Source organism: Cimex lectularius, unplaced genomic scaffold (assembly GCF_000648675.2).
Source record: "Cimex lectularius strain Harlan isolate CLEC.00 unplaced genomic scaffold, Clec_2.1 scaffold2, whole genome shotgun sequence".
Taxonomy (NCBI): domain Eukaryota; kingdom Metazoa; phylum Arthropoda; class Insecta; order Hemiptera; family Cimicidae; genus Cimex; species Cimex lectularius.
Window position 1 is genome coordinate 6,509,277 of NW_019394219.1, and position 23,786 is coordinate 6,533,062.

The 23,786-nt window shown below is 34.1% G+C and overlaps 1 protein-coding gene across 8 annotated transcripts in view; it reads left to right on the plus strand.

Moving 5' to 3' along the window:
• LOC106666708 (rho guanine nucleotide exchange factor 11) overlaps nt 1–22,796 on the plus strand; it is a 237,147-nt gene extending 214,351 nt beyond the window's left edge. For 6 of the 8 annotated variants that reach the window (XM_014394066.2, XM_014394067.2, XM_014394069.2 and 3 more), the window contains 8 exons: nt 15,532–15,648; nt 17,225–17,379; nt 17,640–17,792; nt 17,987–18,160; nt 18,220–18,392; nt 18,460–18,568; nt 19,360–19,424; nt 20,298–22,796. In XM_014394066.2, coding sequence (XP_014249552.1) covers nt 15,532–15,648; nt 17,225–17,379; nt 17,640–17,792; nt 17,987–18,160; nt 18,220–18,392; nt 18,460–18,568; nt 19,360–19,424; nt 20,298–20,354 — 1,003 coding nt within the window. In that variant the 3' untranslated portion in view covers nt 20,355–22,796. The remainder of the gene's footprint in view (nt 1–15,531; nt 15,649–17,224; nt 17,380–17,639; nt 17,793–17,986; nt 18,161–18,219; nt 18,393–18,459; nt 18,569–19,359; nt 19,425–20,297) is intronic. The other 2 variants (XM_014394068.2, XM_014394070.2) reach the window with 2 other exon arrangements.
• The last annotated feature ends 990 nt before the right edge of the window (nt 22,797–23,786 follow it).

A 23,786-nucleotide genomic window follows, 5' to 3' on the forward strand; every position in this document is an offset into this window, starting at 1 on the left:
CGTACCATCGATATAAATCGTGTCTACACTTGCCAGTACTGCCAAATACTTATCACGCGAGAAGATAACCATATTTTCCCCCTATTATTTTCGAGCAGGAAATCTTCATCTTTCATAGTTGTCACCCTTCGCTTGTCTAAATATTCATGTACATCCATGATATTAGTAGGCATTAGCCGGTAGGATTGATATTTTTTTATCATAAATTGCTCTTCTACAGCTCTTTATATCTGAGGTCGAAAGCAAGTTCATCTTTGAGGAATTAATTTTCCCAGTATCAGTTTTCGTGGGGAGGAATGTGTACGTTTGATAAACAGCACTGCCCAACCTTGGGAATGAATCTGTCTGTGCCAAACTTCGTACTTTCACCTCGGGAATGTTTCTGTACTTGGAGAGGAATCTGTCAACCCCGTTCTGAACACCACAATTTTAAACTTTGAGGTTAACTGTTAAATTTAGAAAGCTTGAAATAACTTTAAAGAAAGAACCTTGTCCGAATATAACCCGACTACACGGTAGGAATCGAGTTCCTCACTGATGATGGAGTAATGCCGAAAAGCGTTTGAATAACTCGGCAAGGGGGGCGTCGGTGGCCGCAAGGTTTATTCGTTGACACGGCGCTCATCACTGTAAGGTAAAGGTCCCGGGTTCGAATCCAGCGGCCATGCATTCGAACCCGACATACTTACAAATTTTTTTTTTTTTCAAAAACACCGGCACCCTGAGGGTTTATATGATCTCTGCTGTTGCGAACCCTCGTTAAAAAAAAAAAAAAAACGGCAACCCCGCGAGTGGTGATGGGGTGGTTCAACATGAGTTCACCGACTCGCAGACCAACACCCATCATTCAACTCTAATCCCATCCATACATGGTTTAGTGGTCATAAGTGACCCATATTAATTATTTCAATTAATTATTCTTTTTATCTAAGGTCTTAGTTGAGATTTAAAAAATGGCAAAAAGTGGGAAAATTCGAACGGTTGTATTGTAGTTGGTATCCTAGTGGATCGAAGTCATGATAGCTCAAGTGGTTGGCGTATTGAGTCGAAGGTCGTGGGTTCGAATCTTAATCCTAACCCTACATAATACGTGCCTAACCTAACCATAATCCAAATTATAATTCAACATAACGTAACTTTTCGAAAAAGTGAATTGACATACTCCCCCCCACCTAAAATCATTTCTATGACTTAACTATTTCTGAAACACCTCCCCTTCCTAAAAGACGCAAAATCGTTGATGCGGAAATGGCCATGGAAGAAAAAAATTATGTATCCAGCCCAAAATCCATGTAAATACTTAAATTCGAGTTGAAATTTCTTTGATCTCCTACTTTTTAAATTATTCTATGAACGACCAAAAGATTTAATTTTGTGACTGTGTCCATCCTAATTGTATGGAACTCCATAATAAGTTGATTGGTAAGAAATGAATTGTCTTTTCCACAATGGGCGTTTATTTCGTCGGATTCGTTACGGCCTAATGTAGATCATCCTCAGTGACTTGGTTTCAAACGTTCGTGTTACAAGATGGTGTTGAAATGTGTTGTGGTTGGGTTTTTCGAGGGTTAGGCGTATTTTGTACCGTACTGTCTATCGTACAAACTACGCGTAAACTACGAGAAAGCCCTCAATGCACATTTCAATACAGATATGTACACGAACGTTTGAAACCAAATCACTGAAGATGGTTTATATTAGGCCGAACGAGTCCGACGAAACATTGTGGAAAAGACAATTAATTTCTTATCAATCAACTGAAAATATTAAAGTCAAGGGCATACATAAATATTGTACAAATGTTTGAAAGAACTCTAAAAATTGAAAATTCTAAAATGGTATCAAAACATTTTTTGTGGCGTTCGAAGGAGGCTTCATCATAAATATATGTTGGATTAATCCTTTCAATGCAGAAGAAAGCTTCTGATTGACTCCGCGTTCCAATCGGTCCGCTTTTCATCTCCATGTCTAAAGAGACGTAGAAAAAAGAAGAATATACACTGTTTTTTTTTCTCCATTCACGTCAAAAAACGGTCAACGGCTGTTTGAAAACACGGGCATACTCCTGGAGGGGCGTTATCAGGGTTCATTGTTGCTCTCTGCTTTCCTACCCCCTCGTCAGACGTTGAATGCCACTCATGAAATGGCAGAGTGTGAACCAATTCTGCCAGTCGTATTATTCGTTCGATCCGACGACTAGAGTGAACATTTGTTATAAAACCTGCGATGTTTGTGAGAAACCGACTTTTGTGGAAAAACGCCGTCTTCAGCTGTTGCAAGCCGTCGGCAGCGGCCAGAAGGTACGCACTTCTCGGAAAATTTATTTTTCTTTGCTCACATCCAGCCTCGCGGTATGTTCTGTTTTTCTTTGTATAACGGGTTAAATTAAATGATAATAAATGTTGTGAAGTTGCTTGTGGAAGTGTACATGGTCGTTTAAGATCATCCTGATATGCTTCTCTGGTACTTTAGTTTTTCAGGTCAGAATAATATTTTCCTTCTTTTTTTTTTTAGACGAATTTGATGTATTGATAGTTGTTTGATGAACTGTTTTAGAAATAATTATTCAGAAAGCGTGGGATGCGGTCTGGTGTGATGTAGGTTTCAGAAAAACATATTCTTTATCGTGCCAACGTTTCGATCTTTATTGAAATCATCTTCAGGGCCTGGGATTTACAAACATTGTTTACATTTAACAAATACATTTAGGATGTGGAAAAGTGAATTTATACAATGTAAAATATATTTTTTTATATTCAAAGTATTTCTACTCACTCAAAGTGTTTGTCTTCTGTGTAATTGTGCCATTCTTGCGTGTAGTGTTGAGAGTCCCAGTGAGATTTTGCTGTTTTATGTTTATATACGTTGGATTTTGTAGGGGTGGGGAAGGAAGTCGGTATAGAAAAGACATTTTTGTGTAAGGCGTCGGCTTCTTTGAGGTGAAAAGAGCCCAAAAATTGAAAATCCCAGGCCCTGAAGATGATCTCAATAAAGATCGAAACGTTGGCACGATAAAGAAAATGTTTTTTTGAAACCTACATCACACCAGAGCGCATCTCACGATTTCTGAATAATTATCGATTAACGGTCACTACTCACCACACACTGTTTTAGAAATGTTATATCCCTGTTTGGCTGTAGTTAGGTCAAAAACGTCCGATTGAGTAAAGACGATGGAATGATTAATAACTTCCTGATCGAAACGAGCTAGTTATAAATAAAACTAGAATAGTGCCGAGGGCCTTTTTGTGTCATTAATTACTGTGCTAAGCGCGGAGAGATTAATCGTATGTCGATGTAGGCTTACTGAGGATAATGCAATCTGTTGCATCATTACTCGCTGCCAAGTGTGAGGAAAAGGCCCTCCTAACTTATTTATAAAACTTGTCGGGGATTGTTTGTGTATTCTCCCGGGTCCCGCCATAGAATATGACTAAATTTAGATCTAGACGAAAAATTACAGATGGTTTACTTACGAACTAGTTTTTCCCACCGCTTGTAATCTTTCGAAAAGCATGCCTATTCTTAAGCGTGCAAAAGGTTATTTTATTTTTTTATTAGTCATAAATCCATTTTGTCGACCAATATATTGTTTACTTGGAGATGCCAATTTTAAAATTTTGGGAAACCCATTATATTTAGTGGTCTATTGACCAAATTACTTCTTTCAATTAATTAATTTTTTATGTAAGGTTTTGGTTGCAATGAAAAAGCTAGCGACACGAGCGGGATTCGAACCCACGACATTTGAAAAATTTCAAAACGGAGGGAACATTCGAAAGGTTGTAGGTTGAGTTGGTGTCCGAATGGATCGATGTCACGATAGCTCAAGTGGTAGAGCAGCGGCGTATTCAGCCGAAGGTCCTGGGTTCGAATCCCGCTTGTGATACTAGCTTTTTCATCTCAACCAAAACCTTACGTAAAAAATTAATTAATTGAAATTCTGAAAAACATTGAATTGAATCGATATTTTGCCTTTGTTTTGGTTCAAAGAAAATAACACTTTTAAAACTGTACCATTGCCAAACTGATAAATTTCCTTTTTAATAATAAAAAATCTAAACAACGACAGATAAACGCGGCTTTAACATTTGGGCACGGACAACCTTTTATATTTACTTCTCCTAAATTGAAATTTGTCCTAAAATTATCTGACGTTTAAATCTACGCTTGTCACGATAGGAATGGCGGTGACAGCCTCCCCCTTAGGGGTTGATGGAGGTACAAAGGAAAATGTTTATGTAGAGAGAGAGAATATTTAGCGAAGGAACATTCCTAGAATCCTGGATCTTGTTTAGAGCTCTTAGATATGAATATATTCCCTAAGCAACGACGTAACGGCGTATTATTTGTAGTTTAGCAGTTTCCGATCTTCAAGCCTGCCCTCGGTGTTCTTCTGTCTTAGGCGATTTTCGTCGTTTCGACAGATTCAGCGGTAGAGGAAATTAATAAGCAGAAAGAGGCAAGATAACATCTTTCATTTAGGTGATCCAATTGTATTGAAGTTCCTCTCCTTTCATCTCGGTTTATCATTAAACATTTTGACGTTATTTTTCTGTATCTGTATCAAAGGAACTATTTTCTTAATCGATATGTCAGGTCCCTCTAGTCCTGCCATTTTCAATTTGTATATAAACCAGAAAATAACCATATCCTCACTTTTCATGGTTTGTTAGACGTGTTTCTTCGTTTCGCCGTCTTCATTCATCGGGGTTATAAGCAGGGTGAGGCGAGACAAATTACATACAGTCGAGAGGAGTTTCAGCGTTTCACCATCCTCAGTGTTGGGTTTGACAAATTTACTGTTATATGCAAAGGTATAAATGTATTTATTTCATCGAACAAAGTAATTCTCGTCCGTTTCTCTCGGTTTGGTCGTTTTCCGATTATCCTGGCCCGCTAATTCTCGTTGTTTAGCCTCAGTCTCTCTTTTTTTGACAGTTCTACTGTTAGATACTAGAATATAAAAGTGTTATAGCGAAAAAATTAATTTTTATCCGTTTGGTCGTTTTCCGATCATCGTGATCTGCCAATCCTCCCTGTTTTGATTTGTCTACCAAACCCAGCTACATCTTCATCTCATCACAAACCTCAGGAGTAAATCTCACAAAAACATGGCACATCAATACGAGCGCGAAGTTTGCATTTAGCGTGTGTACACTTAAAATTTGAAAAAAATGGTTGCGTATTGCTAGCATTGGTAAAGCTGAGAATATTTCTTTATATGCTATGACTTACAATTACCTTTTAGGCAAATATAGATTTATGTGATTTCATATAATCTTATCTCCGGTACGATTAGTATTTATATATATCGTTAAAGCTTGTGTGCATTTTGTGACGAATCTGTGGGTACACGTTTTTTTTCTTTGTTAGTCGGTTTCCTTTTGTAACATTTCCGCAAGGTCTTGCCCGTTTATTAAAAGGACGAACGTAAAAATAATTTTGATTTTTTTTCGGTTGACATGTCACTTCCATAAACAGACCATAAGAATGATAAGAAACTCATCTCATTTTGTGTTTTCTGCCATTTGGCCGTTCTCTGGGATCTAGGTGGATTGCACAATTACCCGAACGTTTCCGAGAGCAATGCACTAGTGCAATCGCGGATTCCTCCCGTTAATAAACATCTCGGCCGTCTCTGGGAAGTGGAAGGAGTGGAAGTGGAAATCGGCGAATGTTTCGAGAGAAGGGGAATCCGTAGTGTGGAAGGCGAAGGGCAGTACGCGGCCAAATTCTTCATCCGCAAGGTGCTCGGTGAGATGTCATCCGCCTCATCATCCTCGCCCCCGAACAACCCCATCAAAAGCGTCTTCAACGGCGTCCAGACACAGGCATCAAGGTCCGTTCCTTTCCACATCACTTCCCACCGTTGGCTTTTTTTCTCTACTCAGATACGATGAGCCTGAAAAGGAGGCCGAACGTCCGAGCTCTACTGTCTTTAAATACCCGATCAGCCTCGCCCCATTAAAAATATTTCGCATTTTTTACCACCTTCTCACGATGGTTATTATTAACATATCCAATTAACATTCTTTACAATGATTTCGTATTTTTACTCAAAATACTCACCCTTTCAAAAAACGCAAAAACAAGATGTTAAAAGAGAAAAACGCATTTTCTTCTCTACAAATAGCCAGTTCCCAATAAATTGTCACAGGACAACACAACCCTTTATTTATTACAGAACGATAAGTTTTAAAATCCTCCTCCTTGCTCTTCTAACAAAAAAGCAAATACAACTTTGCCTTAAAGTTACCCGGTCATTTATGCTTCTACGTTTTGTTCAACTTATGTAATTTGCATTACTGGAAGGAATATATAACACATAACAAAAGAAAAACTCAGCAGTAATCGAAGAAAACCTTTATTGGTCAAGGAATATTTGTAAACAGTTTGCATTTTAGATATAACTAATTTATCCTAATTCTTCTTTTTTCAACCGAACATTTCTTTAAACATTCCTACCAGTAAATTCGATTTTTTTAAATATAATTAACAATTTGAAATAGTTCATTATTGTGAGATTTCTACGATGTGGTCTGTTAGCTAATGAAATTGTAATTTTGATCGTTACCGATCATCCTCGCTGGGTTAGTAGTTAAATGTTGGGTCTGCGCGATTTTTGTGAAGTCAAGTCTTTTATAAGATCGCAAGGGTTTGGGTGCGTTATCAATATTTGTCGTATTTTTCAGTATTGAATTCAATATTTTGTCAATAAAAAATCGAAAAACTATGTCAATTCAATTACAGCAAATTTGGCGATTTACACACAATTGTGTGAAGTTTGCACTTTTAGACTTTTTCAGTCCCTACCAGAAAATAAAGGGAGAGGATCGAATGTGACATAATTGACAATTATGTATGGAATAGTTTGTCATGAGTATGCTTCATATACATACACTGACTGGGGTTATATATATATTTTCAAAGCTTGATCGTGTGTAAACGCGAGTTTTGCATTTATAATTCTTTAATCCTCAGGAGCTTCGATGCAAATTTAATCTCATAAATTCACAGTATGAAAAAAAAATCGTACATGCCATAATTGACCATTTTCCCTGTTACCTTAAATTTTGTATAATCGGTTTACTATCATTTTCTCGAATTAGACCCTTTCATGTGGTGACTTATGCAAATATTTTATTTAAAGGGTAACTAAAAGAAGTTTGCGTGTTTCAAAGATCCAGTTAGAGAAACAGCTATTTGAATTCATGCTGAACCGGCATTGGGTCACTTATTGGGTCCGTCTTGACTCGCGGGTTTGTTGAACTACTCGAACGCGTTTCGACATCGCGCCATCTTCAGTGAGGAGCTGGTATGAGTTGAATTGTTGACAAGTTAAGAATGTGCGATTGTTTTCTATTTTGTTATCGACTGTCGCCAATAAACAATCGTAAATTCCAAAATTCATCAATTATAGTTGTGTTTTTTATCTAGCCGATAATTTGTTATCACTTCATTTACTCGACATTCTCACTTCAATTTGAATTGAGGAAACGCCTGTTTAGTCACATAATCAGGTAATCGTGAATAGGTGTATTAATGCTTTTATGCGCAATTAGATGTACATTCATGATTTACCTTCAGGCTGCTGTTTCTCCTGGGCTTTTGAATTCATTAATGTACTCACAAGTTTCACCCTCCCTTCTCTTGGATTATTAATTAATACTTAATTATCGTAAACAGGAAAATAATATCGTCCAAAGGTAACATTTGCCAAGATTATTTCTTCATAATTTTTATAATAGGAATTGATAATTGTAAAACTACTTATAATCCAATTTAGGAGCGGCGGTGTCGCAACGGTTTAGGCGTTGACACGGCGCTCATCACTCTAAGGTAAAGGTCGCGAGTTCGAATCCAGCGGCCCTACATTCGAAACCGACATACTTACAATGGGCTTTTTTTTCTCTCTCTTTTTTTCTCTTTTCAAAAACACCGACACCCTGTTTATAGATTATATGACCTCTGCTGTTGCGAACCCTCTTAAAAAAATATATACAATTGATACAAACGCATACTTGTATGAAGGCTTTTAGGGTAATACATCCTGTATTAAATTTTGCAGGTTCAAATCGAAGGATTTGTTTCGAGAAAAACAGCAAATCGTGCAAACCTTTCACTGCATTTGACCCCGTTGCTGCCCACGATCGTGCATTATTTCAAACAGGCTATCGAAAATTGATGGAAGGGCACAGCAGTCAATGTAACAAGTCAACCAGGTCAAATTAGTAAAGTCGTGAACTCTTTAAACAAAAATTCTCCTGTTTTCAAATTCATTTTTTTTTTTTAACGGGCTTGAACAAAATTGCCTAATAGCGAATAATATTTAGTATTATAGCATTATTATATTATAGTATCATATCATTACACGAGCCATTTGAGCACTTCCTATGTTTAATTATGTGCGATAAAATTACAAATTAATAATGCAAAACAATCTAACAGGATCTTCTCAATTTTAGGAGTAGTAGTGCTAGATTATAGACAGCTACGTTTAATTTTAAGATATGAACGCTTATTAAATCTTACAGGATTTTTTTTAAAAGTAGTAAAATTAGGTGACCCATTTCTCCGTATCTATTACCGTTTACTACTGTGTTTATATTCCTTTAGTCCTTTTCTTCCACTCCTCAACTCCTAGATACATCCACGAACCTATTGATAGTACATATTTACATGAGGCTTCGCTTTTAAGTATGTCCTAAAAATTCTGTATCCCCTTGATTCGTGATAATTTAGTTCTCTCTCTGGCATACTCTATTTTTCCAAAGCACTCCACATAACTTAAGTATTAATATCTCCGAATGGAAACCTAATCTTAATTCCTCCCTGACTAGAGATGAACTAATTACTGGGCTAAACTCTGAACCCAATCCCACTTGCATAAGATGCTGACATGTATGGCACAATTATAAAGTACTAATACTTAATAATTTGTTTAAGTCGTGAAGAGCGGTCAAGAATGATGTAGTTCAGACAACACCTTTTTCATTTTTTGACGATGTTTCGACCTTTATTCGGGTCATCTCCAGGGCCTGAGAAAATTACAAAACTTTTGATTTGGGGGGGGGGATTAAGATGTAAATATAAATTTTGAACCAAGTATTTCATAATAACATAGTGTGGTGTCATTAGTTTGGTGTGAAAGTGTTGTGAGAGGTGAATTTCTTTACTGCTGTTTTTATGAGATTGTAAACAACAGAATACAAATTCACGTTTCATAACACTTTCACACCAAACCAATATGACACCACAAGAATAGCACCATACTTTATGCGAGTATGAAATACTTGGTTCAAAATTTATATTTACATCTTAATTTTTTTTTCAATCAAAATATGTTTTGTAATTTACTCAGGCTCTGAAGATGACCCGAATAACGGTCGAAACGCGTGAAAAAATGAAAAAGGTGTTTTTCTGAACTACATTATTCTTGACCCGCTCCTCACGGCTTCAACAAATTATATAAAACAACAGGCCACCAAGAAACATAAATACTTAATGTTTGTACAATTTGATTTCAATTTTTTATTATTTAGGTATTAATTTGGTTAATAATAAATTCAAACAAAGTCCTTAGATGTGTTGTCTTCACTTGTGTTAACATTGGGCTGTTCTAATTTCTAATTTTAGCAGTTTATCTCAGCATTCAGCAAAACAGTCCTCAGTCGACATTTTCCCGTTGTAAATTATAGAAAAAGATTTGTGGAAATTAAGACGCAAAATAATATTTTTGCCCGATCAGTGCGCTTTGACCTTGTAAGGTACTTTCTCACGATTCGATTTGACAAGACTTGGAAGAGTTTTTGTTCAAAAGTTATCAACTTTTGATTTCTTTATACATACTTCTAACCGTCTTAATTTTTTTTCTCCAAATCGGCAATACAAAGTCAGGCAATATTTTTCCCCTTAACGATCTAATTTGGATTCTCTTCTTGCAAAGACCAGGTCACTCATCGGGCGGAGTCTGTGTGCCGTGTACTCTGGCATCAACTCGTTTTTTCCCCCTTTTATATGGATCTCGATCATACAGTTCCCCGTTTCTGGTCTAATCAGCGTCTGAATCTGGTTGGTTTGCGGTGAGTTTTTAAAATGAGGTGTGAGCTACTTTGGGCTAAATTATACCCTTCGGATGAACGGGGCCTTCTGCCCTGTGTTCTATAAGGTCACAGAGCACTTGTTCCATTTCTTAGCTGAATGCACAATTTTAAAAGAATTTCATAGGCCTGTCTAGAAATGAAATATTTGTAGGTCTAAACTCTGAACCGACCCCGCTTGTAAAATATTGTAAACATGCATGGCAATAGGAAAGAACTAAACTACCTAATGTTTGCATAATTTGAGTTCAATTTTTTATTTTTTGGATTTAATTTCATGCCCTTTGTTTTTTCTCCTTTTGTTTTATTCTGTTCATTTTTTGTTTTATTTGTTTTCGTTCACCTCCGGCATTATAACAAACAAATAAAGTACCATTATTATAATTTTTATATTCATTTAGCAGTATCGCTGATTTATTTATTGGCGAACTAGTATCTCCTTAAGACCTTATCGACACGATGTATTGGTCAATCCTCTCTTAGTTTAATGATCAAAGTCATTCTGGCCTTTTTCCAGTAATCATTATTATTTATTTGAATAAATAGCAGTCTTTTAATAATAACATAAAAATTTATTTGATGGTTTCATTTATCAAGTGACCTTATATTTTTTTTTAAAGACTTGTCTAATATTTTCCTCCTTGTTCAAAAATAGAAGATTCAAGTATAGAATACATTCTTGTGCGCAAGCTAGCAAAAACAAGCAACTTTTTTCTCCAGATTTATCGTTCCTCTGAAACGCGTAATAAATATTCAATAGAAAATCTTCGATTTTTTAAGTTTGTAGTTTGTCGGTCTGGGAGAGGATTAAGATGAACAGTTCGACTGTTCTGGGTCCATCCATTATCGCTGGTTTACGTCATTGCTGTTCATCAGTGAGTAACTGCTAGTGGTGGGAAGTTTGATTCTTTTAAGTGAGTCGATTCCCTTCGATTCAATCCCTGAAATGAGTCGATTCTTTTTATCGATTCTTTGATTCCCCCCCACTCCTGGTACCAGAGCTTTCGTTTATTGGTTTCTCCCTTTATCCAAATTTCCCGCCATAATTCAAATTAATTTTCAATTCTAGTATTTATTTACCACAACGAAAAAGGAAATATGGTATTAATGTTAAGTATATAAATTGTATCAAATCGTTGTATTTTTAGAAAGAAAAATATTGATGATAGTAATACTAACGAAAGCCTTATTTCTGAATAATATGCCGGGCAATTATGACCGCCGAACACGTAAGGATTAATATGATAATTGTTAGTATAATAGAGCACGAACTATTGCTCTCTTATTTTTTTATTTGTTGTTAAATTATTTACGTGGCTACGAAAAGGAATTTGTTATACAATATAAGTAATTTTTAATGTTTACTTACACANGAAACGTGTGACGTATCCGTCCCCTCCAGTTACCTGAACTGAACCGCAACTCACTTAAAGGAATCGATTGGGGGATCGATTCTTTTAGATGAGTCGATTCTTTGAATCGATTCTCGATTCTTTTGCCCATCTCTAGTAACTGCCACAGAACCGCTTGAGCCTGTAAAACGAACAAAACACTAGTACAATTTTTGCGGAAGGATGAAAGGATGTTGCGTTTAGCCCGAGCATCCCCCATCATCTTTCCTTGCCAGCGAATTGCGATTTTCGGCCTGTTCTACGAAACAGTTTCCTTCCGCCCCGAGAAAGGCAACGACCTTTATTTGCTTTCCGTTTGACTACAAGTTTGAAAAGTTAGAAACCCGTTGTGGCTGTGATCGTGGCGGATCTGAGAGAAACAGCCCCAGGATGTAAGGATTCGACCTTACAGAGACCGGTATCTAGAACGTGACCCATAAACGTATGTATTAAAACCATGTGTACGTTTGCCCTTCCACGATCTTTTTAGATTTTTTCGTCGTTTTCACAAATAGATTTTAAAAGTTTACCGGTTGCGACGTGGTATTTCGAAGATGACCATCGCAAGTTATTACTAGCAACAGTGTTCCGATTTCACAATGTTTACGAAGCCTGAACTACGTTCTTTCATAGGGCAAACAGCATGACGTAAAAATTCCTTCATTTTTATTACAATCAATTTTAAAACCAACTTTTGTTAAAAGCTGTAAGAAACTTGTCGTTTGTGTGTTAAATATCCATACTGACCTATGCTTAAGGATGGTGCTGACCTAAATAACAGTTCCACACAAAACAGGTCGCTTTAAAAACCTGTTCATTCTAATTGAATAAACGAACTGTTCCACATTTATTTTTTGTACAGTTATCAGTAATTGGACTAAATTTTAGCTCTGCAATCGGAACTAGTTGAGTTAAAAGTTTTAAAAAGCCCGTAAAAATTATAAATTATTAGAAATTATTAGGGATTTCCGGTTTTAAATCAAGCTCTTAATACGATTTTAATTTTTAAAAGGCAGGCTTAAACTTAAAATAATTATCTGGCCGGGTTGAAGTTGCGTCGCGTGTGGAAACGGTTTCGGATTTGAAATCGAACCATTTAAAAGTTAAATCGCGAGTTTAAATTGGAAAAGAGAAAACCGCGGATGTGTCTAGAATGGAATCTGATTTCGAGCAAACTTTGTTGTTTCACGTGGGCTTTTTTTTAACACGGAAAGCTTGAATCCAAAGCTTGAAATAGATTTTAGCCACGGGTTGTTTTGAATCTGTGCATTCCACAATTCACCTCGGCATTTGGTTTAATAAATAAATGTGCTATCTTAAATAAGATTTCTTATTGAATGTAGAATTCGGGAATGATTAAAATAATAAAAATCCACGCAAGGTCGTTAGATTTAAACTTGTGTTAACAAAGACTGCCGTTGGCCTGTTCTAATTTCTAATTTTAGCAGTTTATCCCAGCATTCAACAAAACAGGCCGCTATCGACATTTTCCTATTGTAAATTGCAGCGAAATTTTTAATCAAAATTACACAAAATAATAATTATGCCTGATCAATACGATTTGGCCTTTCAAAAACATTCTCACGATTCAGCTTTAGACTTTTGATTTGCAAACTCTTGAATGTTCTTTCTTTTATACGTCACTCTGTCTTAATTTCATTCTTCAAATCATTAATAGTAAGTCGTGCAATTTTCATTTCTTAGAATTTTCACACAATTTCAATTCAATCAAATTCAATTTGCTTTCATAGAAAACTGCAATTTCTCTCAAATCTTTATTTTTACACTTATCAAGTAATCGTTTGGCCATGGGGTTCATGAATCATAAATGTTAGCAACCTTTGTGCTAAAGATACTTACATTTTTTCATCCAAGGCATATCTTAATTTTGCAATATAAAATCAAATATTTCAATTAATTATTCTTTTTATCTAAGATATTCATTGAGATGAAAAAGTTAGTGCCACAAGCAGGATTTGAACCATGACCTTCGGCCCAGTGTTGTCAGGAGTTGGTGTCCGACGGGATCAAAGTCATGATTGCTCAAGTGGCGTACCCAAGTTAGGTCTTGGGTTCGAATCCCACTTGTGACCTAGCTTTTTCATCTCAATCATGAAATCATACAAAAAGAATAATTAATTGAAATAATTAATATGGTCAATTATGACTGCTAATTCATAAATTAAAATTTCCCCACAAGAGCAAACCCATAGGACATTGTGCCTTAAAAAAAAAAGAAATGCAGTTTTTAGGACTTCCAGCAATTTTTAACATTAGAAAACACAATGAAGAAAGCGTGGTTGCAAGGTTTTTGCTAACCTCTCTTCACGTTAAGTCCCTGTCCAACCACAGACCCAACAGTTTGCAAGAAATTACACTTTTATAATAACTTTTTAGTGCAAAGAGTATTTCCTGGATTTACATGCATGTTGAGTGGAACCGTGCAATCATTTTCCTGATATCTCTGCAGAGTAGGAATAGGGAAGGCCTTAGAAGAGGCCTTAGGCTATTACTCAAATATAGTCATCTGCAAATTGATACAGTAGGCATTCTTTGCATTTATCCCCTTCAAACTATATACCAGGTCATTGACATACAAAATGAAAAAAGAACCCAACCCTGAGCCCTGTGAAATACCGCACTTTACCTCTCTCAGTTAGACTTCTTTATTTCCGACTAGTTGCCATCCGTATGAGAGAAAAGAGCTGCAGAAGTCGGCAACCACTCCTCTTATACCATATTGCCATAATTTATCTTTATGTACGTCTATGCAGTTCATGATTTACTGTGTCAACTGGATTGTTAAGATCACGTGTTTAACTTCAGTATGAGTTTATTTTCCAATGTTCAATATATACAGTTTATATCTTTAATAGCATATCCATACTGGCAATTACCCTAAATTGTGTTCTTTAATGAAGTTGCCCTCATAGTCGTGAATGTTGTTTACACAATTGTTTGATAGGATAGGTGTTACAGTAATAGGACAGTAATTATCTATCTCATCCTTACTCCATTGCCTTTGTAATCTGGCAGTTAACAGAACGAATTTTTAGCTCAACAGGAAAGGATGCTTTGTTTGAACAGAGGTTAATTATATACAAAATAGGGGGTTGCAATTTTAGTGTCAATATTGAGATAGAAATTGTGATCTTGACAATAATTCAACTCATGCCATAGTCCACACAGTCGGAATTTTTTAGATTCCTTATTATTGTCAAAGTTTCTACATCTGTAATGGGGCTAAAAATAAATACATTTTTCTATTGACACGTCATATCCAATGATGTCATGTTTTTTAATTTCTTTACCAGTTCCACCGGCTTGTTTGTAAAATAGTCATGCAAAAGTATCAATAAAGTAAATCCAGCAATTTACATTCCTTTGTGCTTGTTCTCTTAAATGTGTAATTACATAATTCACATGACTCATTATTGTTTTTTTAAACAATTTTTTAAACAATAAAACAAAATTTAACACATGCAGTGTAAAAGTTAAAGGGTAAACAGTCAATGAGATGTTCACTTGTTACTTGGACGGAAGTCTTGACATACACAAAAAAAAAAGTTTGAATGTATCAACTCTGTTGTACCGAAGGTTCTCAATGAACTTAGTTCAACTGTAGTTGATCGAAAAAGTTGAATTGTGAGAACATGCCTTTAATGAGTTTATTGGTAAAAATTTGTTCTAGTTTATGTTTGTTCTGGTTTGTTTTACATGATGCAAGCTGATAAACCCAAAATATTAAGAATGGTGAGCAATTATATTAATGGAAATAATTTAAAAAGTATTGATTGATAATGTAATAAAAATATACTTTTATGGCATTGGTTGTTCCTACTTTGTAACAACAATCATTCTTATTTATTATGTACTACTGTAACTCTTAAAAAAATGCTTGAATAATTTTGAAAAATATTTCTCTCCAAATGCGGATAAAAAAATCCATATGCTCATGTCTTTTGACGTTTGACTTAGAATATTTCATGAATTGTCTTGCTTTCAAATGAGTTCATGTGTAATTTCTTTTTGTCTAGATGGTTCAAACACATCTCGGATGCTGCAGATGCATACAAACAGAGGGAAGGAAAGAACAGAAGGCCGGAATTGGATACTTCCGACACTGCCAATGACAAATGTGAAAAAGAGAAAGAGTGAGTATTTTATTTTATTTTTTTAAATTATGCTATTATCCTTATAAATTTGTAATGTTTAATGTTAAAAATAAAGTTATCTATTTTAATTTATACAGTTTAAAATTTGGTTGAATATTTTAACTTGATGTACTTATTTATTGCTATTCAATTAACGTAAGATATGTGAACCTATCCGTCGAAATATAGTCATTTTCAATTGCCTGAACCCAGTAAACCAATCTTTTGAGGTAAACAGTTTCAATCAACTTTTCCTTTCACTTTAGATTTCAATGTTTGACCTAGTAAAAAGATACCTTTGGGCTGGAAGTGATAATCCAAAAGGGCATTCATTTTTTTAAGTATGTGTTGTCAACCTGCAGGAGATGGTTTTTCAGTTTATCCAAGCTATTTAATTATGCCCAAACATTGTGACTGTTCGGCTGGGGGAAAGAAAAAAAAAAATATATATATATATGTTTTATTGTTCATTTCTTACCCTGTTGATCAATAACTCCTTTGAAATCTATCAACACACTGGTTTGTCTTGGTATTAAAAAAGGAAAAACCTGAGTTTAACTGGTTTTACACTCTCCAACTTGGCGTGATAATATTGGAAGGAACGTTTTCTAGCTTTTGCACAAGTTGCGGTTTAAGGCAGTGTAGAACAATTCTAATTGACTTGCAAGTTGCTTGTTCAAAGTTCAACAGCCCCAAATCAGTCTTGATTTAAATTCTATTACAAAGTTCTTGTCTCCTTTCTGGGTCGTTAAAATATTTTCGACCAACTTTGGTAGGTTTAGCCCTTTTAAAATAATTTCATTGATCTAAATTTTGTACTTAGATTGTAAAAATATTATTAAAAAACATGTAACAACTTCATAATGGCTTTTCTATGAACGAGGGGGCAAAAAATGCACAGATTTTTGTTACAGTGTACCATTTTTAATTTGCACCATTTTCATTGTCCTGGATATGTTTAAGAATAATTGTATCGACTAAAATTTCAGCAAAAATATTTACAAGTACACATGAGAACAAAGGTTTGAAATTAGCTCAAATCTAAACATATAGAAAATGTGGGAAAAAGTGGGAAAATTCGAATGGTTGTAGGTTGAGATGAGGAGTTGGTAGATCCATAGTTCAACCAATAGTCCTCCGAGTAGATTGAAGTCCACGATAGCTCAATTGGTTAGAGTAGCGGCAGATTGAGTCGAAGGTCGTGAGTTCGAATCCCACTCATGACACTAACTTTTCATCTCAACCAAGACCTTAGATAAAAAGAATAATTAATTAAAATATAGAAAAACCTTTATTATCTGTTCAATTGGTTTAATAAATCTACTTACTAACTTTTGTAATAACATGATCCAAATATGTAATAGTAATAATTTATATTAATTCATAAGTTATAAATCACTTTAATTAAGTAAACATCTACTATTGTTTCTATTTTAAATTTATATACAGGAGGTTAATATTTAAGTTCTTTATATGTACTTCAGAGTTAGCTTTTATCACAGGAGTATTATAAAATTTGTAATTAATTGCATTATTAAGAAACAATTTAAATGGAATTTATTCTAAACACCTGCAGAGGAGATGACAGCCTTGAAGGTGCTTGTGGTGGTGAATTGCTCTCTCCTCCAAAATCTTCCAACGGGCCTGAAAATAGTCCGAGCGGAACACCGGCCCCATCAACACCACCCACACCTCAACCCGGCTCGCCTGCTCTTACCACATCAAAATTAGGTACAATTTCAAACCAACTTGCATGAATTTTTTCAGTAATGCATGCATAACAAAAGCCTTAAGTACTACACCGTTAGGTGATTTTAGATTTACGTAGTTATTTTAAATGACTTGGTTCATTTCAGTTTGAGATTATTTATTAAAAAAAAAAATCAATATCTAGTTAACATTACTCAAGCATGCAATCCTTTCTCTATTAAATTTGTGGATGGTGCCTTTAAGACCGGTACTAACACGGAAATACTACTTACAACTCTCAGATGGTGTATCGAGTGGGAACGAGAGGAAAACAGATGACATACAAATCGCATCATATGCATCGTTTTCATCAGAGACGACTCTGATCGATCCTGGGGAGGTCATCGTCTCGAGCCGGGATGTACTAACTGCCGAGCCAGTTCTTACACCCTTAGGTACATCTTTTCTCTCAAATAAATAACTCCCTTGAAAAAAACAGCTTTACTAACCCATTTATCCATTGGGTAAATTGTAGCTACTAATTATTTAAATAATTTTTTCAAAAAGCGTACATGAAATGTAATGCATATATGCATTGCTACATTTTCTCAATTTTTGTGAATTGTGTTTTTATGAAAATAATTTACAGAGAAACTGAAACGAAAAGATGAATTAGTACGGAGGACGTTATATGAAAAACAAGCAATAGTCGCTGATATCCTTCATGTACCACGGGAGGAATTCGACAACATCGTCGAGCTTGCTGGTGAGCCTGCTATTGATAAAGAGCCATCAGAATTGGTCTTAGCAGCAGTCAGCCAAGGTAAAAACTAAAAATTATACCTTTTAATATTGGATATTAATTTTTATGTTTCATTTTAGTTCATGAACTGACACTAGTTATTAATGAAGCACTTAAAGTGACTGAGGAAGAAACAGTAGCCTTGACAGCCGAATCAGGAACGGGTACCAAGTTGGCAAGGCTTCCAGGCATACCTGCGTACAAAGTTCAAGGCATTGCATCCTCATTGACCACACAACTTTCACAATTACTTGTAAGTACAGTTAAAAATGTCTGCTAATGTTTTAACATGTTAATTACAATAAAATCGTTGTCTTTAGAGCATAATGGTAGAAAGAGATGAAGAAAGGGAGAGATTAAGAAGGGAACTTCAAAAGTCTCGAGAACAGCTGCATGCACTACATGAAAAATATGACCAAAATGGACCAAGTATGTACAATTTTTTTATTTTATTTTATTTTTTTAGCGTTGAATTTTTACATATTAACTTTGTCTTAGTTAAATTAGAAATCTGGTTTTTGATAATTCCAATTAACAATATTACAACCATTTAGTAATGATATTTTGTTTTTAACATTTATTTTTATTTGCTTGGTAGAACAAAACAAAATGTCAATGGGACTTTACAATTTACTTTGAATTTTTTTCTTCAAATAAATGTTTGTCTGTGAGCATGTTTTTCTCATATAAAACTAGTCACCAAGCATGATTAGAATCTGTATTCATCAAAATATTCTATTGACATAAGCAATACAATTAAGTCTTTGCATAAAGGCTGCTTCCACATAACAATTTGCCTCTTGTACCATTGCCTTACAAATTTGTTAAAACAATATATTCAGTTTTATTACAGTTAATAAAAAATGATAAATATTATAACATTCAAAAATGAATTTATAAATGATGCTTGATTTAGGTGTTAGACATTTGCAATACTAGAACTTAGTATCAATTTTTTTTCTCCGGCAAGGCAAATTGCACTATTTAGCAATCAAATCACTCACGTTTTATTATTACGTTTATTATTTTATATAAGTAAACAGCTTGTTTGCTTGTATTCAGTTGAAATAGTTTTATGATCTTGATAGTTAGGAAAAGACAAATTTTAATTCATTATTTATTATTTTTATTACTAACATAAGCATGAGAGAATAAAGTATTTTTTAAGAATTTTTGTTGATTGAAGTAGTTTAGTGCATGTTTGTGTCATGTTTGTCCAGGAAACAATGAAAATGAAAAGGAGGAAACAGCAGAAATTCTAACAGAACCGCATTCACCACACGAGGTAAATTGTTCACATCTTGATCTGTGATTTGATCCACAAAACTTACAATTATAGCTTTTATATTAAATTTATTGTTAATCTGTTTTGTTTTGAATGTTCAAATTCTTTTTGTTTTACATTAAATAGAATTTTTTTTTATGAACTGTAAGAAATCTATCTTGGTTGTGATAGAACGTAGAAAAATATTCTGATTTTTTTTAAACTTTATTGTTTTTGTTTGTTTAATAAATGAATTTTATTTTATTTCATTGTTTCTATTCAAGTTTAACCCATTCGGAAGAACTTGTTTGTTTTGGGGATGTATGTTCAATGTTTCATTTTTAGAGGTGATGATACTTTTTGATGAGGATAAAATTAAGATCTTATGGAAGTCTGCCGTAGTTGGTGATTTCTGATCCTCCTAGTCTGCTTAGCATCGCTGTTTTAGTCTGTTAGCCATTTCTTCTCTTATGGTGACTACATAGATAACCTGTAGTTTTGTCATTTTCAATCCTATACGGACAAAAAAAACCATTAGAGATGAAGAAATGCTGAAATGCGCTTGGCATACTGAAACATTGAAAAAATGCAGACCACAATGATAGAAAAAGGCCAATGGATAAAATTAAGTAGTGAAATTTCGTCTAGTGATCTCCAGGGTGATGAACCTATAATTTGATAGCTACCTATCAGCCTGATCTTGTCTTTCGGACATGTTCCGCATTTTGCCATTTTCAGTGTTGAGTTTGGGTGATTTCTGTGGTGTGGTTCACCCAACACTCATCATTGGAATGATTACAAAATGTTTGGAAAAAATAGAATGAAACTATTATAGCAAACTTTTATATAGCATGCACAATCCGTGTTTATACGGACATTTTTTTTTTGTTTTAGGTGTTTGTTGATGCGTTATCAGGGGAAGCAGAAACGGCCCTTGAAGCAACAGAATAATCAATCGTGTATATGTGATGAAATAATTTTGGTCTCTGTACAATTCGATTGTAATCACAAGAAATCTATTTTAAATGTTAACCTGTTTCCCTTCCCATTTCTCCCACATGTCTTCTACGAACCTGACATTTCATCATTTGTCAATTGTGTATATTGTTGTATGTATTATATGCTAATTTTTATTAATATTTTATATTTATTGATAGTGGTGATACAAGATCACTAGTTGTAAGAAGTGAAATTCCCCTCTTCCAGAATGTGTCAAAACAATTGTTTTGCGAATATGTATAATTATGTGTATAAGTGTTTCCAGTACACTTGCTCCCGTAAAAATAACGTTACCACTAAGGCCCAGGTTTAGTCAAGCGGATTAAAGGAATATGTTATTATTTTCATCCTTAAAGAGGCACCTAATAAATACAGTTTTATAATTAATTACTTAGTTTAACTGCTTGACTAGCCCTCAGTCTGTTAAGTGTTCCCTTGGTGCTCTTATATTCATTTTGGGGCCTAAAATAGCAAAAACCGCCCTGTATAAAATAAATGTGTATAATTAAAAGTGAAATTTAGCAATTTCTTTTTGCTATTTCAACATTGTGTATAGTTAATATATTATATATAATAACAATTATTATTGTTAATATATTTGTTTAAGTATTGATTCTTAGGTTAAAGAATGCAATTCACTTATTCAAGGGAGGTATCAGTAATCAAATATTATTTGTTATTACTTTGTTTAGATAAATTTATCACTTTGTTACTAGTATTTTTTCTTTTTTTGTAATAAATTTATTCTTTCCTTTTGAAATTGATTTAGAGGCTAACAGGCCGTTTATTATTACGTAAAATTATTTATTAACAGCACGTTTCTTTCTTCCCCTATAACTGTGGATTATAAATTAATGTTCTTTGTATATAATCGGTGTTAATTTGTTTGTAATAATTGTTAAAAGTTGACTAAAACATCGATTTAAATTTTCATTTCGAATCCGTTATTTTTGTTCATGTTGCACGTGTAAAGGTCAGGGTTTTGCAATCTTGGAAGTCAAGAGTAATGAGTTTTGGCATTGAATTATTCTATCTGTGGGCACGTTGAAATAATTTCAATTTAAACAAAAGCAAACATTCCGAAACTTTTTATTTTGAAATGAAACATTTAAATATTTATTTATTTGAAACCTCCCCCCTCAAACAATTAAATCATGATTTTTAGTATTTTTATTTTCAATTTTGAACTATAGAAAATGTGTAAAGAGCATTAGTTGATTTTAATTGGCTTCCTCCCAATTTTGAAAATGGTTTTATGTATACAAATACACACACATATCACAGCCTAGTTTATTGTACATGCTTGTATTTATGTACCTGAACTCCCAAAGCTTATCTTATGCTGTGCTTTTCATATATATATATATACGGTAATATGTATGAAAATATCGTCCAAATGTTTGTTAAAAAAAGGGATTTTAATGGAAAAAAAAACTATATATATAATCGAGCTTTATAAATTCAATATAAAGAAATATTTTTACACAATGTTTTTATTTTTTCCCTTGAATAGACAAAATTCATAACAAATTAGTTAATTTTAATTGCATTTGTGAAGCATTTCTCAAGTAGGGTGGAGATCTAATTTAGATTGAAATAGGTTGAAGATGATTGTATTAACTATTCCATTAAAAATCTAAATATTTGCTTTGTGATATGAGTTTAATTATTTTTATTAATTTCTTATACAAAAAAAAAAAAAAAAAAACCGAATATATATTTTTATAAACAATAAAATATCCAGTTTTGTTTGTTTTTTGTTTTGTCCATTTTCATTTTTAGATTATTTTGTTTTGAAAATTATCCTATTATATGTAAATCATTTCTTATTGATATTTTTGTATATTTGTAAATAGTCAATTTATTTTTGGCATTTGACATGCTCATAACACTGTGATGACATATTTGTAATCCGATCATTTTTCATTAAGTGTTTCCAAAGCCCTTGATTAAAACAGCATTCAATGACTTTTATGATCGTTCTTTAATTATATTGTTTAACTCATAGAACAATTATCAAAGTTAATATAATTATAATTGTATAATAACTCCACATTATTGTTTGATGTGCATTTGCGTATCATTTAGTAAATAGATGTAACTAACTGGATTTTACATGTATTGTCAAATCTCAGATGTCAAAAAAAACACTAAAATCTTTTAATGAAATAACAAATTCATTCCAAAATAATTCTAAAAGGATGTAAATAATGGTAATTACTTTGTAAAAATTGTTTAACAATTCTCAATTTTCTTTGATTGATCATAATTTGTGTAAACATAAGATTTTTTGGTTTGTGTGACACAGAGAACAGGCCTAAATGTAATAGCAAATTATTGTTTCTGTTTCATGAGAGGATCTATGTTAGTCAATAAACATGTTGCAAAAAATAACAGTATCTCTTTTTTTACATTCTTTTTCATTTGATAATTAAGAATGTAAAACTGACCTGATTGCAAATATTCAAAAGACAGTTTTATGACTGCAATAATGATTTGAAATAAAAGATTTGAACTTCACATAAGCCTTGTTAGTAGTCATCGTTGTGGTAGACATGCTGAATGTTGGGGTTTTTGATGTTTAAAAACAACCAAGCATAGCTTTATATTTCATGCATTTTTGAAGTCCTAGCTTAGAAGAAGAACAAGAAGTCTGCCTCTTCAACCTGGGCACTGTGACCAGTATTGAACTATTGCACATTTCCATTGTTATCTAGAGCTACTCATTAAGCTTTTTTAAAATTTATTAATGGCCTTATGAACTCGCATATTAGCCAGAGTATGTATATTTGTTTCATCATATATACATACACTTTATAAATATTTCATATATTCGCAGATGCAAACGCCTTTGTGGGAAAAGTTGGGGACTGAATTCAAAGACGTCCCTAAGGCCATACACAGTGGGTATGGTACATGATAACCTACAGGTCAGTGTTTTGGCGGACAAAGACATTACAGCTAAGTGTGGTCAAGATCCTCAATATTGCTTAGAGACTGGCGAGTCTGAGCATCACTGGGGCAATGAGAACCCCCCCCCCCACACAGCTGCTCTGGAAGTATTGAATCTACCACCACTGGGAGAGGCCAGAGCCACAATTCATAGGCAGGACAGGCTACAATAGCCTACTCACATAACAAGGAACAAATAAAACTGAGGGGAGCTTCAGCTAGACAGAATTTTGGAGATTCCTGCTGGTTCCCCTAAATTCAGTTCTGACCTATATATACCTGACCGGGCCAGTGCTCGTCCCAGTGTGCTTGATATTGCTCTCGCATCGCGGATCGCAGAAACTAACAGCAGAACTACTAAATCTAGGACATGCTAGAACTAGAAGAATAGTTTGACTGCTGTATGGACACTGCAGAATCTGGAAGCATATA